The sequence below is a fragment of the Gadus macrocephalus genome, chromosome 6 (genome assembly GCF_031168955.1).
Source record: "Gadus macrocephalus chromosome 6, ASM3116895v1".
Classification (NCBI taxonomy): domain Eukaryota; kingdom Metazoa; phylum Chordata; class Actinopteri; order Gadiformes; family Gadidae; genus Gadus; species Gadus macrocephalus.
The window spans coordinates 22,294,502-22,311,571 of NC_082387.1; the positions used below are offsets into that span (position 1 = coordinate 22,294,502).

Here is a 17,070-nt window from a genome sequence, read left to right on the forward strand (position 1 = left end):
CCTGGTTGTCAACCCACTGTCCCACCCTGGCCAGTGTGGGGCCACTGTCCTGTGTTGCCTGCCACTCCTGGTCTTCCATTGCAGTCAGCCAACCTTCACCTGGCCCGACCTGTCCCGTGGCAGCTACCTAGAGAGTAGCACCATCTCGTTCCTCCTGGCGTTCACAGTGTCTGCAGTCCTCACAGGGGCGTCGGGACAGGGCATCTGCATTGCTGTGCAGACGCCCAGCTCGGTGTTGGACTTCAAAATCGTAGTCCTGTAGGGCCTCGATCCACCGGGCCACCTGACCCTCAGGCTCCATGAAGCTGAGCAACCAGGTCAGGGACGCATGGTCCGTCCGGAGAAGGAGCCGCTGGCCATAGAGGTAGGGGCGAAAGTGTTTGAACGCCTCAACCAACGCCGGGAGCTCACGTCGGGTGACGCAGTAGTTGTGCTCTGGGCGAGACAAGGAGCGACTGTAGTAAGCCACCACCCTCTCGCCCCCTGCTCCCCCTTGTGACAGGACTGCCCCCAGTCCCACGTCACTGGCATCCGTGTCCACTATGAAGCTGCGGCCAGGGTCAGTAAGGGCCAAGATGGGTGCGGTTGTCAGAGCAGCACAGAGCTGGGCGAAGGCGGCTGCACAGTTGTCCTCCCAGCTGAACTCCCTCCCCTTGTCCGTGAGACGGTGCAGGGGGGCGGCAATTGATGCAAAGTCACGGACGAACCGTCGATAGTATGAGGCGAGCCCCAGGAAGCTGCGCACCTCACCGACATTTTGGGGGATGGGCCAATTCCTCACCACCTCCACCTTGGCAGGGTCCTTAGCCACGCCTTCTGGCCCCACCACATGGCCCAGGAACCTGGTCTCGCGCTGCGGTAGGTTGCACTTTTTGGGGTGTCGGCGCAGGCCTGCACCCCGAATGGCTTGGAAGACCTGACGGAGGTTCTGCAGGGCCAGCTCGAAGTCCCTGGCGTGGACCAGAAGGTCATCAAGGTAGACCACGCACTGTTTTCCGTGGACGTGATCCAAAACCCTCTCCATAAGCCAGTAGCCGCTCCACAGGTCTAGTGAGCTGAACCACTGAGACCCTGCGACTTTGTCCAAGGCGTCATCTATGCGGGGCAAGGGATAATAGTCCTTTCTGGTTACATCGTTCAAGTGACGTTAGTCCACACAGAACCTCCAGGCGTCGTCCTTCTTTTTGACCAGGAGGGCAGGGGCAGCCCAGGGGTTGTTGGATGGCTCTATCACCCCCGCCTCAGCCATCTCCCGGATTGTCGTTCTTGTGCACGCCAGTCGCAGGGAGCGTGACGTCACATACGAGACGTGTAGTCTTTCTCATTGTGTTTTCTCTACAGCCTTTAACTGAACAATTGCACAATAAACGGTCAAACTGCAAAACTGCTGCAGCCAGTCCAACTTGCGCTAGGTACGGCTCCAGGGCTGTGATGCCGGCGTATCGTGGGAGCTTGAAGGAGTCCCGTGGTGCTGGGCTAGCGATGGGCATGCTGGCAGCAGCGGCCGGCGGCGAGGCGGTCGGCGGCGTCCTCCCAGCGGCGGTCGGCGACGTCCTCTCGGCGCCGATGATCAACAGCGAGCTCTCCGCATCGGCCCGCGAAGTACTCTCCACGGTGGCGGTGAGCAGCGGTAAGCTCTCAGCTCCGGTCAGCGGCGTCCTCCTGACGGCGGCGGTCAGCGACGCCCTCTCCTCGGTGGTGTAGGTCAGTGTGGCAGTCTCTCTGCGCTGGTCACTCGTCAGCGGTCAGCGTGCTCAACTTCGGCTGACACCCGTCTTGCATGGCGGCGGGGAGCACTGGCACCGTCGGGTCGAACACTCACCTCCGCAGGAAGATCTTCGCCGAGATGCTGAAAACTTCAATCTCGTGGATTTTCTTTGCTAAATAGCTTCTTGACATCGCCCTCTTCGTATATAAAAATATAAAATCCGTCCCTCGATTCAAGGGAGCCAGAAGTAGATATCTCCGTTCACTCCAATACAAGTGGGGAACAGGGATGTGTCTCCGCAAATAATGACTGGATATCAATCCAAGGCTCATAATTATCTTTATGCCATGAACCAAAAAAAATTAAGTTTTCTCTTTTCAAAACGCCCCCTCAAGCGTTTTATTAGCCGTTTGATGTTATTATTTTTTGCTGGAGAAGGAGGGGTGGGCAGCTGAAAGGAGTCGTAGTGAAACAAATGTTGTTCGGCCAGGCATTCGAGAGGGCCTAGTGCACGGCTCCGTTAACTTCTCGTGTCCAAGGTTTTTCTTTTCACTTAACATGAATGAAGTTGATTGTTTTTAGGCGCTGTGGTGACTTTTTATCACCAAAAGTGTCTTTGTGATAAAGGGATTTTTAGACTGGTTCAGCTGCTGCTCAATGACTCTCACGTTCCTCTGCTTGCGATTCACCATTAATTGATCCATTTATTCAAAAGATCCAACGAAAAAGAACGGGTGCATTACAGTATCATTTTCAGAATATTCTTAATACCCTTATAAACATTTCAGTTGTGTTAGTATTTAGTTTTTCATTTCCTTGTTTAGCTATGTATGACAGTTTACAATGTTGGTGTAGGCCTATTACAAATTTTTATGTGGGTAGGCTACTCGTTGCTGATCGATATGTAGGACTAACCATTTATTTGTATATAAATTATTGATAGCATTTTTCGTAAATAGTTGGATGGAATCTGTTTCTTAAGCAATAACATTGAACTGTATTGTTTTCTAGGCCAACATACATTTACTATGTTGTTGGTATTATATGTTATATGGAGCAATATTAACTTATACTTCCATGGTATACTTTCGTTGTTACGAAAAGAGACCCGAGCCGCAAGGCAAAGCTCTCGATCTACCGGTCGATCTTCGTTCCTATCCTCACCCATGGTCATGAGGGTTGGGTGATGACCGAAAGGACGAGATCGCGGGTACAAGCGGCCGAGATGAGTTTTCTCAGAAGGGTGGCTGGCGTCTCCCTTAGGGATAGGGTGAGAAGCTCAGCCATCCGTGAGGAACTCGGATAAGAGCCGCTGCTCCTTTACTTAGAAAGGAGTCAGCTGAGGTGGTTCGGGCATCTGGCAAGGATGCCCACTGGGCGCCACCCTTGGGAGGTGTTTCAGGCACGTCCAGTGGGGAGCAGACCTCGGGGAAGACCCAGGACTAGGTGGAGAGATTATATCTCAACACTGGCCTGGGAACGCCTCGGGATCCCCCCGTCAGAGCTGGTCAATGTGGCCCGGGAAAGGGAAGTCTGGGGCCCCCTGCTTGAGCTGCTCCCCCCGCAACCCGACCCCGGATAAGCGGATGACGATGAGATGAGATGAGACTTCCATGGTCGGAAAACAATCCGACTGCGATCGATCAGAACTCTCGCTTATGATGCTACAATGCTAACAATGCTAAAAAACAAGAATATTTCTCCATCCGGTACGTCATGAACTAGGGCGTGGCTAGGCTCCAAGGATGCGGAAGCATATCTCACCTTGATGTGAGATAGGGGCTGTTTCCCAATGTGAAGGCTGCAGCCTTGCTAGGACGCGTCCTTGCTAGTCGCGTCCTATGGAGATGAGACTAGAGTGCTAGCTTGAGTGCTTCCTAGCGTTTGTAACGTTCAGACTTTGGAAAGACTTGCTAGTGTGGAAGCACTTCCGCTTCCGCTTTTTAATACTGCGTTTACGCTTGTAAACACATGTGCGCTTATGAATAAAACATGGCAGCAATCAAGTTTATCGATATTTATTTGACTTGTCTGTTATGAATGCGGTCATGTCTCCTTCACATGGAGCCTCTTTGAGGAAGTCACAAAAGCTTTGTTGCGGTTGATCTAATCGTCTTTATTAAAAAAAAAAAACATTAAATTTTTATAAAACTAAGTGAAATTGTCTGAGAACTTAATTAATGCATCACATTTACAGTATGGTTGATTACTATTTTGCAGGGGGAAAAAGACAAAGAAAGTGATGATAAACATGTATTTATTTGGATATATTATTTAACTGATCTGATTCATTCATATATACCTACAATCTACCAGTGCTTTGAACACATAAGTATATTATATAAAATACAATTATATACGTTCATTACAAATTACAAACATTGCAAATGTGCATTTATTTGACAACATTTTTGTGGGTCATCCTTAGGTGCACAAAAGCCTCCGTTTGCTGGGCTGACCCTAAAAAAAAAGATTAAACACAAACATAAATAGGTATACATAAATAATGTAATCTTGTGAGCGAGTAAATTTACATTGTTGACAGTGGTGTTTAACACCAGCTACGTCCATGCAAAATATAGCAACGTATCATTAAGTTGCAAAAACGTTTGAAAAGTGGCACAGGTCTTTAAGCTTGAATATTTGCATTAACATGATGAATCTATAAAAACCAATACGGCACAAAATATTTCTGAAAACTTTAATATAACTTCACTTACATTTGAACGTGTGCTGCTTTCCCTCTGCCATTTTTTATATCCCGTGCAGCGTGTGAACGCAGTGGATTGTGGGTAGTTTTGGCTCGCAAATGGCGGCTTTCGAGTGTCCTCAACATTGGAACAGTGCTTGTCGGCGTTCTATGACGTAGCGTCCTCAAAAGGGCGGCCGTTGAGCATGCTTCCTTGACATTGGGAAACAGCCGTTGTGACTCAGATGAATGGCCGCCATTTTGGAATCCGTTGTCCATTCTATAATATGTCCATGCATCTGAGTCACAATCTTTTAGATCAAATACAATTCTACAATTTAAGGTAATTATGAAGTTCTCTTTTAATCATTGCCCAACAAAGTATATTTGAAAATTTTCTTAACAAATCAAGAAAAGCAATAGAAACAACAATACTACTTTGCATTTGTTTTTTAACATCCTTTCAAAAAATGCATTGTGACATATTACCTGGCTAATGGGGTTGGAGACAACTAATTTTACGTTCAAGTTGTCTCCAACCCCAACCCCCAGCTGTGGTTCGCTTACACACCTGCTTGTCAAAAGCTGAGCCAGAGCCCCGCCTTCCCACAGGAGCAACCATAGTCGCTGCAGTCCTGCACAGGCCAGCTGTCATTTAGCCAAGAATCACAGTTCTGAGCTTCCCCCGTGCACACTAACCCCGCAAGGCAAAGTGCAACAACAAACACCATCTCCTTATTTATCCAAAACCTACAACAACAATAACAAGGTGTCTTCATGAGGAACAATTATAATAGAACAGACAGTTCTGTTTGATTATTTTATTGACAAATAGTTTGATAAATGAATACCTAAACAACCCACTGTGTGTGTGTCCAATGAATGTATTAGGTATGCCCATAGAGGGTGATCAGAGGGTGTGGTTGTTTCCTGCAGAGCTTCTGGTCTTAATCACATTATTTACTACAGAGCTCCTGGTCCTAGTCATCTTATTTACAACAGAGCTCTTGGTCCTGATCATCTTATTTACTACAGAGCTCATGGTCGTATTCATTTTATTTACTACAGAGATCCTGGTTATAGTGGTCGTGAGCTGGGATGTATTTTGCCTGGGAGAAACACATGGCTGCCTTCTTGTCACACTCGCAGATAAACATCTGACAGGCATCATTGGAACCTGTGTGGTGAAGGAAAGAAGAGGGATGGAGAAAGGGAGAGATGGAGCGAGAGAGAGAGAGAGAGAGATGAGGAGAACACAGAGTGGGATATGAGAAAGGAATTTCTATCAGTATTGATATCAAATTCCATCAAAAATGTATCATAAAACTAACCCTTCAATTACTGTGCCATGCCTTGAATTAAATAGAATACAAAACCAAGGCTTAGATTTAATGTATCATTCTTCCACACCCTGAATCAAAGCATTTAACACATAAACTAAAACTAATTTAATCCTTTGGATCTTAGCTTCACTTAAAATCTGAAGTCAATAGATGATATATGAAACCATTTTGAAACCTAATCTACTGCCATTGAAGCTCATTATCTTCAGAACTCTGAAGAATATTCTCAAAACTAAAATCACAGAGTATTGCATGTAATGTAATGTTAATGTCATCACAGGGTTCAGAGTGGCGGTCCATAATGCACTCACTGAGACAGGTCACGGTCTTGGTGCTCTTGTCACATGTTTGGTGGTAGCCGTGGGTGTACGGGTTATCCAGGTAGGGTATGCACGCTTTATCTGCCTTTGCAGCGTGGTAGCAATGGTCATGAGTTTGGCAGCATCTGGAAATTGTTGCAATCAAGAATCAATCATCAATATTACTGTTCATGATAATCCATTGACTAATAGTTTACTTTAAAGGCACACTATGAGCTGCAGTGATAAATTCACAGCTATAAAGATCACTTGCTGCAGCAGGGAGGAAGGATGGTTTAGTGGCTAGGGGGGGGGGGGGGGGGGGTTCAACTCCCTCATGAAGGTTCTGGGTTTGATTCCACAAGTCTCCACAGCCTACTTACAAACTGTATGTATATAGATTTGTGTTTGATAATAAAATAATCGATTTGGAGAAAACTAATTTTCATGTGGTTTCTTCGTACGTGTCGAGGGCATCAACAGGTATTCCAGAGCCTCCCTTGCCACAGTAGCATCCATAGTCAGCATAGCTGACGAGTGGCCAACTGCCAGGAATGGTGCAGAGAATCTGGGACCTGAGCCCCCATAGGGATCTCTTGCTGCGTGAGGCTAGCACTGGGAAGAGACAAGGAGCCATCAATACATACAGCAACCAATCAACAACTCTCTATTTTGTTTCAATTTGCTCATTGAGCAGAGAATTGATGCTGACCATAATCCCTTGAGCATTTTCCAGCTGAATCATACATATATAATGGTTACCAATGTGCATTTAGTAAACTCTTACCAATATATTTTATCTTCTATCCTATCTGATTTCTGATAGTAAAATAAATGTACCTTTTTTATTGCATCTTATCTTTCAAAGCAAATTATCAAACAGAAAATCGATTTGACTTCAAAAGCTCTGATTTAAACAAATAAACCGCCTCTAAGATAGATGATAAAAGCTAGATGTGTATTTAAATTATACTGTAAAAAATTGTATCCGATTAATGACAATACCTTGAAAAAGTAAGAAATAAAATAGCAATGAATAGAAAATAAAGGTAAAAGTTGGAGCGTATGTATAGTCTACTTACAGACTGGAAGACAGACGGCCAAGACGAGAACAACGTGAGACGCCTTCATGTTGCAAATTAATCAGCAATATTCCTGCTGCCACTTGGTCCATATTATATATTTATAGGCCTACAATACTTCTCAAAGGTCCACCCCTCTGTGATTTTCCAAAACTTCATACGCACACACGCACGCACGCACGCACACACACACACAGGTAGCATTGTAACACACCCCGAGTCACACGAGTACATTCACAGACGTTCAAGTTCATTGGAACCATTGTCATTTAAACAGCGTGTCATTGACACAGCTCTTTGATAAAATAAAATGCACATTTATCTTATTTTAACAAAGATATTTGCATCTTGATATTTGATATTTGAAGTGTGCTGACCAACCACAACAAGGTTATACAAGCTGTTATATTTGAACCAAGCAAACAAAGCACTGTGGACAATCTCACTACACTCGCTGAATTATTTATTCATGCCTATTATTCATATTTGTGTTACATTACATTAAGATGTTGACCATTTATTTACTATCCAATGCACTTTAACACAGGACTTGTGGTCCATAAAAAAGAAAGAGTAAATAAACCATATATGCATAGTGAATACAAATGAAGAATAGACTTCTCTCAGATATGCTGTATTTCAGTGTAAATCTTTGTTGTTCTTGTGTTAAAGTTGGCTTATCTTCCTTAATGTGCTCCTTCAGAGGATGCAGGTTCTCCAGGTCTGAGCAGCACATGACTGCACGCCCGAGGCACACATCAGCATCTGACCTGCATCATTAGTACCTGCATGAAAAAGAAAAGCTGAGAGAGCAGGAATCACAGGAGGGAAAGGACAGATGACTAGAACAGAAACCTAAGATGGCATAATATTGAATATAGCCTACTGTAGCTTACTGTCATTAAGTTGGAGTTCATTCAAAATGGGCGTAAGGGAAGTAAGTTGCGTAAGTTTGGTAAGTACTGATGTGAAACAAAGTGAGAATGCACCGGATATGATTAGAAGGGGTTGGAGCTTAGGAGGGGACATAGTGTCACCATCTTGCCCCATCCACATGAGCTGCTTGAGGTCACTTATTCTGTTGATCAAAGGTGTATAGTTACTCGTTATTGAGGCTCCCTGGTGCTGCCCCCTGTTTGTTGGTTAATTTAGGTGCTGTATTTGTTTTTGACTGTGTTATAAAATATAGAGATAGATACCTCTATTTGCTTTTTGCCCTGCCTGATGTGCAAAGATAAATAATGGCTAATTGAGGGTCGCTGGTTCAGTGGAACTCGGGTGTGGAGGGGGAGGAGCCATGTCACTAAACAGTAGATGCTATGCTAGACCTCCGGTCTGACTACATTGTTTCATATATCTCATTACCGCTGGATTATTGGATTATTGAGTTTAGTATTTCTCTTATCTAGACGTTTATTGGCGGCATGTTATTTATCCAGGCCTTGTATCGCATAACATTTAAACCTGAAATGGGTTGCTGGCTGCAGGGTATTTGTTTCCTAGACGTTCATCGGGCCTTCATATGGTTCATATGGTCCAAACACTACTGCTGCCTTGAATCACCAACCCAGAATCCCATACTTGAAGAGCCATCATGCACGATAACCCCAGAAGGCCAATGCTAATGTGTTTCACAAAATGAAACACATTATTACGCTCATTGAGCAGGTCAAGTATATTCATTGGAGAAATTGTGAGGCAGTTGTTGGTTTGGGCCAGAATACCTACATTTACTATTGGCTTGAGTACTTTTAGTGTCCTATGTTTCTTATAACTACAATATAAGGAATGTAAGCATAAGACTTAAGAGTTCCTATTCTAACCAGAGGATGAGAATTTAATTAACTGGGAGCAGCTAATAATCCTTAGATTAAATAAAATAAACTGTAAAATGACATATTAAGGCTTGATGTTGTTCACAAAGTAACACTTACAGGTAACTATGAGCTGATAAGATCATTAAGAACATTGTTTATTGCTCTAAAAGTACCTCAAGGGCATAAAATGAAACCTTAGATTAGATAAATACTGCAAATTGGTGGATGTAAAAATAAGAAATAAGGGCCTTTGGTAACTTAATTCTGCTATTGAATGTGATAAACCAGTTCATTACTTCATCAGGTCTAGAGAAATAAGTATGGAGAACCCAGTGTTTCCCACAGACCAAGGACCAATGTGTGGTGCGCGCGGGAGGGAGGGGCGCGGGGGGGGGGGGGGGGGGGGGGTGGCGGCGCAGGCGCAGCACGTCAGCCGTCAGTGAGTGTGCTTGTAACTCCGCGTTTACATGCGGACACATCTGATTCGCATAGATGTGGAAGAACAGCTCAATCGGAATAGAAAAGTATCATATATATACGCCTCAATCGGTTCGGAATACAATTCTATGTGGAATAGAATAGGTGGTGTAGTCCGCTATAAATACTTCCGATTGGTTTGGGGTTTAACTTGGAGCAGCTGCAGTAGTTCGCAATTGGTCCACTCCGTCTGTACTTTAATGCACACCGAACATTACCGCTGTCAAGGAAATTGGATTTATTGCCCGATTCACGTCTTTGATATTATCACTCCGTAGTAGTTACAGTAGTCCGGTAACTTATCAACCCCAGCGTGTCCGGTTGCTAAGCGACGGGTGACATCGGTGGGTTCAGGTGTTAGCATCGTCGCTCCGTGTGCGTGTGTGTGTGAATGACAGGGAGAACGAGTGCTATGCAGAGATGAATGGACGGAACGATTTTTAGATTTCCAAATCGCGTTATTGAAATTATTATTATTTTTTTAATACAATAAAAAAAAATAAAAAAAATAAAAGACAGAATCAATTCGTGGCGCTCGATGTTGATTCTGTGGCGCCGCGCCACAACCTGCTTTCTGATACATTCCTGCATGTTGTGCAACATGTTTCAGCTTACTTTGACCTGGCTTTGACCTCCATGACCTCTAAAAGGGGAGGTTTGTTGTGAAACTAATAGATTAGCTCAGTTTCATCTGAAGTCCAAGTGAATTGTGAGTGTGTGTGGGAACACAGGTCATTTACACAGCTGGGAGACGCAGTGCTCTATATATCATATTACATTTGGTGCTTTTGTAGTATAGTCAAACTTTTATTTGAACAATATAGGCAACTTATTTGTTCTCTGTAAAAATAAAAACATGGATGAAATAGATTAACGGACTAGTACTAGTCAAAGAAGGACACAGCAGCAGTTTCATATTCCACAAAAGTCTTGTTTCATATATTGTTGTGTGTTTGCTATCAAATGCACATTGATAAAAAAAAGCACATTGACCATTCAGAACATCCCAGTAATTGTATTTCAAATGATCACTTGACTCTACAAGGTTAACATTCATCAGTAGTTGTTCCTACATTCAAAAAGATTTGGTTTGGTGACCTCACCCCTCAGTAATAAGTGGTTGTATTACTCAACTGATGTTTGTGTGATTGTAGTAATGCCTGTGTTGTAAAGTGATGCATTTGTTCAGTGAGGTATGTGTCATTGAAATGATTCCCCATTTCTCAGTTCCCCCCCCCCCCCCCCCCCCCCCAGTATGAGGGGCCCACCCCACGCCTCGTCCTCTTATCTCCTGCTGCCTGAGGCTTCTCTCTCAGGGTATAAGAGCAGGCATGCTCTCTGTGTTTTCCTTTCATCTCCTGCAGACATGAACCCCGGAGGAGCCCTGCTGCTGCTTGTCACTGGTAGGTCTGGTAAACCTCCATGGTCAACTGTCCACCGAGATGACAGTAGTCCAGTGAGAAACGTGTCTACATTCATTGATATGTCCTTCCCCTGCTGCCTTATTTTAGAAGCACCACAGTGACCCAAGGAGTTGTTTAACGCATAATGTATTTTTTCTAACCCCTTGCCAACAGCCTGCATGGCCAGTGCCATGCGGCCAAAGGCCTTGTGGCAGTTTGCGGTGATGATTGACTGTGCCCAACCCGGCACCAACGCTCTGCTCTACAACGACTACGGCTGCTGGTGTGGCCTCGGCGGGGGGGCCGAGCCGGTGGACGACGTGGACATGTAACGAGTCACGTCTTCCTCCCACACTTCCTGCTCAGGGGCTCAGGGGCTGATCTGTCCAACTGAATCTTCCGCCGTTTGACTGTGTCCTAGGTGCTGTAAGCTCCATGACCATTGCTACAAGGCCAGCAGGCTGACCCCAGGCTGCACGGCCATCGCTGACCTGCCCTACATCCGGGTCTACGACCACACCTGCGACCACCAGCAGGTCACCTGTTCAGGTAATGCGTTGTGACCGAGGGGAGCTGCCACTTGCCTCCCCTCACACCTCGTGTGCCTGAGAACCGCCATGATGAGATGTTTACTGTTGATCATGTGCGTCCTGTCTCTCCAGCTTCCAACGATAAGTGCCAGGCTGCTATCTGCGAGTGCGATAGGGTCGCAGCCCATTGCTTTGCGAGGGCGAGATACAACCCTGAGAACAAGAATCTGGACCAGAAGGTCCGCTGTGCCAACTGAGCTGGAAAACATACACTTTCAGAGCATTAACATCATCAAATAAAAGGAAATACTGAAGAAAAAAACATGCAAAGATGCAACAATTGTATTCGTCTTATTTAAATAGAGCGGTTCACTCAATCACTCGATGGAAAAGCAGCAGTTTGGTTTTGTCGATTTTTTTTCTCCAAAAAGGATATCATTTCCATGACAATATTAGAGGAACACTGCTATATTTTGCTTCGAACTGGCACCCAAACCTGCCGGCAGATTTCACAGCAACGCTTATCTGTGCCCCTGGTTTTTTTTTGTTCCATTCTACCGGATCACTCCTCAAATATTGAGCGGTTCAGCTGTGAGGGTCATATCAGAAGAACAACCCCACATAACAAGATACTTTACACAATCACTCGTACGTGTGTATCAGGGTGCAGTGAAAGAGTTACATTTAGTCTAATCGCTACATTATCTTCCCGGTGACTGTGGGTTGGTGGCTATCGTCACTGCCAGCTGTTTGCTCCTAATAGTTCACCTCATGTATGATCCAGTGCCAGAACTCACAGCCATGGTAGGTATTGAAGACAAACAGAATCCCCCACCCCCCCCACACGTCTGTTTTGGGCTACTGTATAAACATGCTAAGGCTAAGGGACGATGGTCCGCTCTACAGATATGACACTAAATTCTCATTTCTGCCGCTGCCGCTCTGCTAGATACACCAAAATCTAAACACTGTACCTTTAAGTATCAACTATTTTACTCATCTCTTGTCATTTCATGCCTTTGGTCAAAAAAAGAGATTAAGATACTTTGGTACATTTTTGTTTATTATCAGTGTAAAGATGTTACAAAATAACAGACAGAGCTAAAACTATATATATTTGGTCATATATACATATACAAAGATAATCAAAATGGACCACTTGTTGCAGAGAACCGCTCCTGTTGGACCCAAATAACGCACAGTGATTTTGGCATTGCACACATTCGATTCGATTCGAGCGATTACGGCAGAGTCTTTGGGACTAAATGGGTTTGTAAAGCAGCGTCGTAACATACTTCTTCTTGTATCGGTGAGTGGCGCTGAGAACCATGACTCCGTCCTGTAACACAGGCACACAAACTGTCTTTCTCTGAACTCTCCCCACCTGATTTTAGGAGGAACAGGACAGATCTACCTAAACAATACTAAATAGTACCTTGATGGAGAGCGCGTATAGATGGTTGAGCATGACGTGATTCGGCTCTGGAAGCAGGGTTGGGTCACACTGGAAAAACACAGAGTGACAGTGTTAGGTTACTGAGCTGTGGAAGTGACCCATGGTGGAGACAGGTGGTCCCACTTCAAGCCCCCACCAGACTTACGGAGATGCCGGTGTCCTTGTTGAGCAGGACCTGCAGCAGGTGCGGGGGCAGGATAGGGGGGTGTTTGATCTTGTCCTCTGGCTTGAACAGGTAGGCGTCCTGCAGGTAGGGCCCCGGCGGAGAGCTGGACAGGTCTGGGAAACAGAGCAGGACACACGCTGGTCACGGCATTACAAACTAATATCAATTAAAAGCATGTCTATCGGCATGCATTGCATTTTGTCCGCTGTAAATATTAACGACACAGAATCATTGTTTTACCAAAGTAAATTATTCTGTTATGGCAATAATTGCATTCCAGCAGTTGCATTTAAATCAAATAGTTAGGAGGCATCTCTAGCCATCTCTAGTAGTCTGTTCAATTACATGCTATTATAATGTTTTTTAGACTGAAAGGCCAAGGATGTAATTTCCCATGATCCAAACTACTGTTTTGGCCTTCAAATGTTTTAACATAATCTCTGACATCAGTGGACAAACAAAAGAAAAAAAACATAACTAGTAGAAGGCTGAACAAGTGGAATCCCCTTTGTGTCTCACCCCATGACAAACAATCCTTATCTCTTCGCTCTCCTGGCCAACCTACCGCAAGTAAGAGAGCATGCCAGGAGTTTCTGACTCACCGGAGATGTCCGCTGTTTCCTCTGAGTCAATGCGGAGGGCGTCAAACACCTCAAAGTCTGTCCTCTTCACCTCTATGGTGTTGTTGATGGTGCCGGTCTTTGTGGTGGTCACCGCCTAGGGAGGGAACCAGCAGTGGTCGTCATTACAACCGTAGCGATCTGGCCTCCTACTGGTTTTTTCGACTAGCATTCTGAACAAGAGGTAGCAGACGTTCGTATCCAAAGGTGATCACAGGGGATGATTCATGCAGGGCCAGGACAGGGGGCTTAACCTCAGACACTGGGGAAGGAACTTACCCCAGTTGGATCGAGGGTCCAGTTTCCATCCACACAAAACTTATACTGGTGCTCTCCCTCAGGCAAGTCCACGATGGCAACAAAGTTGCTGTGGCTGACATTGGGAGAAATAATACATGACGTTATATACTTTACGAAGAAATAAACATATACAAACTCGAAAATTTGATAAGGAAAATTACCTTTTGTTGAGTGGGATTTTGTTTGCCCAGTTGTTGAAGGAGCCTGAAACAAAGACCTCTTTGGCGCCTCCTTTCCATGTGAAAACAGTGGGTCTGCTCTGCGCTGGGTTCTTGGTGTTACTTTCCAGGTCTCGCTGCCAGGCCAGAAATTCTTGTATCTCCTGTGGAGCCTAGAAAACAGGAGATGGGGAAGAAAGGAGGTGTCTTTGAGGAGGTAGGTGGGTTGCATACATTTTAATGTGTACGAATAAGACAGGGAAACACAGACAGACATACACTTCAATGATCCCCGAGGTAGTGATCTTGGGACAGTAGCAAACAATGAACAAAACATAAATATTAAAAGGATAGGGAAAGACATACACTAGGACTATGTGTATTTATATTAACAATATCAGCCTATAGGCAAATATGCATAATAATATTGGCATGAACAGTACAGCGCAAATGTATACAACTACATGTGCAAACAAAAAAAATAGAAGAATGTAAACCTTTGAATCATCTGCATCATCCGTGCTGTCCATCAGGATGTTGGAGCGTGCCTCCTTCCCAACTGGCTGTCCATCTCGGTCCGACCTTTCACCCTGCGCCCCACTGCCGCGGTCGCTGTTGCTGTTCCCCATCTTTGGACTCACAGGTCGTCCCAGATCACTACCGCCGCCAACCAAACACGTTTAACTCCTCTTTAGCCACAGACTTAATGCAATAGTCGTATGTGAGACATTAAGTATGTGAGCCAACGTTCGTATCCGTGAAAAGGCGTCTCGTTACTTCCACCACTGTTGCAACTGACAACACGAAATGTTTTTCCGCGTTGATATAAACTAAAACACAAGCAAACTTCTGGATCTTAGCGTTGCAAAGAATGTTACAAGACTTTGTTAACACGACTTGGAGATTAAAAATCCATCTTATTGTCTTACCTCTTCTACTTTCTTTAAAAGTCGCAGTACACACAGAGGTTCTCCTACGCCATGTTGCATCCGCACAGGGAACCTTGTGCAGCTCAGGCTGGATGAAGCGCCACCTCTTCCGCCTCCTGGCCCGCAGAGCGCGGGTGCGTTTGTGTGTGTGTGCGTGTGTGCGTGTGTGTGTTTGTGTGAGTGTGGGAGCGGCTTAGGAGCCACATGGGCGAGCTTCTATAATGCTACCTCCCTCCACCCTCTGTCTGTTATGGTGTGTTCAAGATGCCTCGTACACCACCCAATTAGTTACTCGTCAACGTCACTCCGATCAGATGGCTCACATTAGGTGTTCGCAATACTTTATTCCAAATAAATGAGCAAGACCGTTCCTTATGGGTAGCCATTCTGACTCTCATGGAAACGTGCACCTAACTCAGCAGTTCATCTGTCATTTTTTTGTCCTCAGATTTCTCCCTCAGATTCCCACAGATATCAAATTTCCTTTTATCCTCAGTAGGAGTTAAAACTATAGGATAAGCATTTTATCTTCCGTAGGAGTTGAAACTGTTAGCTACGAAAGGGAGGGCCGTAGCCAGCTATACATGAAATTCTGTAATTAATATTTTTCACATTGATAAAATGATTTGACTTAACAAGTGGCTGTCCTTTAATATTTTCAAATGCACGGATTTAACAATGAATCTTACAAGTATAGAAATTCAAAGCATGGAAAATAAAAGAGAGAAAATAGAAAATTAAAACCCCTCTGAAGTACTTTGATTATTTAAAATGTTATACGCCTATAGCCTGTATAGCAGACCCTGGATGGGTTTCCTTTCCTTGTATTTGTAAGGTGAGTGCAGCATGCAGCGCTCAACTATTGTCCTTAGGCTTAATTATTTATTTATTTATTATTCAAAAAAAAAAACCTGTGTGACCCTACCTGTGGTGTTCCATCCCAACACACTGTGGTGTTCCACACACACAGAATATTAACCGGTTTGAGCTGCTTTGTATGTACACAAACAGACAAAGAAGGCTGGGGCCGGCCAATTCCTTTTGGGAGCCCTAATCAGAATTTGGTGATTTCCTGGATTCTGGTTCATCTGTGGGTTGGCAAGCTGGAGATGGCGGGCAATACCTTAATTTGTTCAGATTCATAGCCTATGACCTGACTTGCAGGGGCTTCACAAGCGAACAGATATAGCACTTGCTTTAGCTGCCCCAAAACCATCAGCCAGCCTTAAAGGCCTAGCCTATATTTTGGATTCAAAGTTAAGTCCATAATTAATTAAATACATTCAGGGTTCCACACATATATTTCACACAGACATCACATATCCTGTGATATTTACCGTAACAAGGGGCCCTGTCACGTTAAAATTGTACCGGGGGCGAAAATTGTACCGGCCTACGTCATCGTTTGTTTACATCCTGACAACCTGCCCGGCAACAGACTACGCGATGCAGAAAACATGTTTCCAAACGACGAAATAACATAATACAGATAGCGGATCGCTATCTGTATTATGATAGATAGCGATAACAATTGTTTTTACTTTATATTTGTATTGTATTTAATTGTTTAATCGAAACAATAAAAAAAATTGCCCGCGAAACGGCCGAACGCGTCAAATGACAAATGTTTTGCCCGCGAAACGGGCGATCGCGTCAAATGACGTATGGAAGGTTCTTGAAACATAATACAGATAACGGATCGCTAGATAACACTTGTTTTTACTTTATTTACTAGCTAAATTCGATTAAACAATTCAATACAATACAAATATAAAGTAAAAACAAGTGTTATCTAGCGATCCGTTATCTGTATTATGTTTCAAGAACCTTCCTACGTCATTTGACGCGATCGCCCGTTTCGCGGGCAAAACATTTGTCATTTGACGCGTTCGGCAGTTTCGCGGGCAATTTTTTTTATTGTTTCGATTAAACAATTAAATACAATACAAATATAAAGTAAAAACAATTGTTATCGCTATCTATCATAATACAGATAGCGATCCGCTATCTGTATTATGTTATTTCGTCGTTTGGAAACATGTTTTCTGCATCGCGTAGTCCGTTGCCGGGCAGGTTGTCAGGATGTAAACAAA

General features: G+C 44.3%; 3 protein-coding genes across 3 annotated transcripts; 1 reads left to right on the forward strand and 2 right to left on the reverse strand.

Moving 5' to 3' along the window:
* Positions 1-3,948: 3,948 nt before the first annotated feature.
* On the reverse strand, positions 3,949-7,243 carry LOC132460064 (phospholipase A2-like). Its single transcript, XM_060055077.1, has 4 exons — positions 7,122-7,243; positions 6,504-6,654; positions 6,052-6,185; positions 3,949-5,574 (listed from the first exon to the last, which is right to left on the reverse strand). The coding sequence occupies exons 1-4, from the start codon at positions 7,168-7,170 to the stop codon at positions 5,453-5,455; spliced, it is 456 nt and encodes a 151-aa protein (XP_059911060.1). The 5' UTR covers positions 7,171-7,243; the 3' UTR covers positions 3,949-5,452.
* A 3,477-nt stretch (positions 7,244-10,720) lies between these two features.
* On the forward strand, positions 10,721-11,688 carry LOC132460065 (phospholipase A2-like). The gene is made up of 4 exons (XM_060055078.1): positions 10,721-10,818; positions 10,993-11,146; positions 11,240-11,367; positions 11,481-11,688. Exons 1-4 carry the CDS (start codon positions 10,782-10,784, stop codon positions 11,603-11,605), a joined length of 444 nt encoding a protein of 147 aa, XP_059911061.1. The 5' UTR covers positions 10,721-10,781; the 3' UTR covers positions 11,606-11,688.
* A 705-nt stretch (positions 11,689-12,393) lies between these two features.
* prkab1b (protein kinase, AMP-activated, beta 1 non-catalytic subunit, b) lies at positions 12,394-15,322 on the reverse strand. Its single transcript, XM_060055079.1, has 8 exons — positions 14,978-15,322; positions 14,546-14,705; positions 14,052-14,221; positions 13,870-13,963; positions 13,573-13,687; positions 12,950-13,083; positions 12,784-12,852; positions 12,394-12,687 (listed from the first exon to the last, which is right to left on the reverse strand). Exons 2-8 carry the CDS (start codon positions 14,675-14,677, stop codon positions 12,610-12,612), a joined length of 792 nt encoding a protein of 263 aa, XP_059911062.1. The 5' UTR covers positions 14,678-14,705; positions 14,978-15,322; the 3' UTR covers positions 12,394-12,609.
* Positions 15,323-17,070: the final 1,748 nt, after the last annotated feature.

What these genes read in the sequence shown, in the direction of transcription:
- LOC132460064 (XM_060055077.1), bottom strand. Translation starts at nt 7,170, where the DNA reads ATGAAGGCGTCTCACGTTGTTCTCGTCTTGGCCGTCTGTCTTCCAGTC. An exon ending in CCTGTTGATGCCCTCGACAC is followed by an intron (nt 6,186 to 6,503) that starts GTACGAAGAAAC and finishes AACAATTTCCAG; the next exon opens with ATGCTGCCAAACTCATGACC. An exon ending in CAAGACCGTGACCTGTCTCA is followed by an intron (nt 5,575 to 6,051) that starts GTGAGTGCATTA and finishes TTCACCACACAG; the next exon opens with GTTCCAATGATGCCTGTCAG.
- LOC132460065 (XM_060055078.1), top strand. Translation starts at nt 10,782, where the DNA reads ATGAACCCCGGAGGAGCCCTGCTGCTGCTTGTCACTG. An exon ending in CCTGCTGCTGCTTGTCACTG is followed by an intron (nt 10,819 to 10,992) that starts GTAGGTCTGGTA and finishes CCTTGCCAACAG; the next exon opens with CCTGCATGGCCAGTGCCATG. An exon ending in CCGGTGGACGACGTGGACAT is followed by an intron (nt 11,147 to 11,239) that starts GTAACGAGTCAC and finishes ACTGTGTCCTAG; the next exon opens with GTGCTGTAAGCTCCATGACC.
- prkab1b (XM_060055079.1), bottom strand. Translation starts at nt 14,677, where the DNA reads ATGGGGAACAGCAACAGCGACCGCGGCAGTGGGGCGCAGGGTGAAAGG. An exon ending in AAAATCCCACTCAACAAAAG is followed by an intron (nt 13,964 to 14,051) that starts GTAATTTTCCTT and finishes TCCCAATGTCAG; the next exon opens with CCACAGCAACTTTGTTGCCA. An exon ending in TATACGCGCTCTCCATCAAG is followed by an intron (nt 12,688 to 12,783) that starts GTACTATTTAGT and finishes CCTGTGTTACAG; the next exon opens with GACGGAGTCATGGTTCTCAG.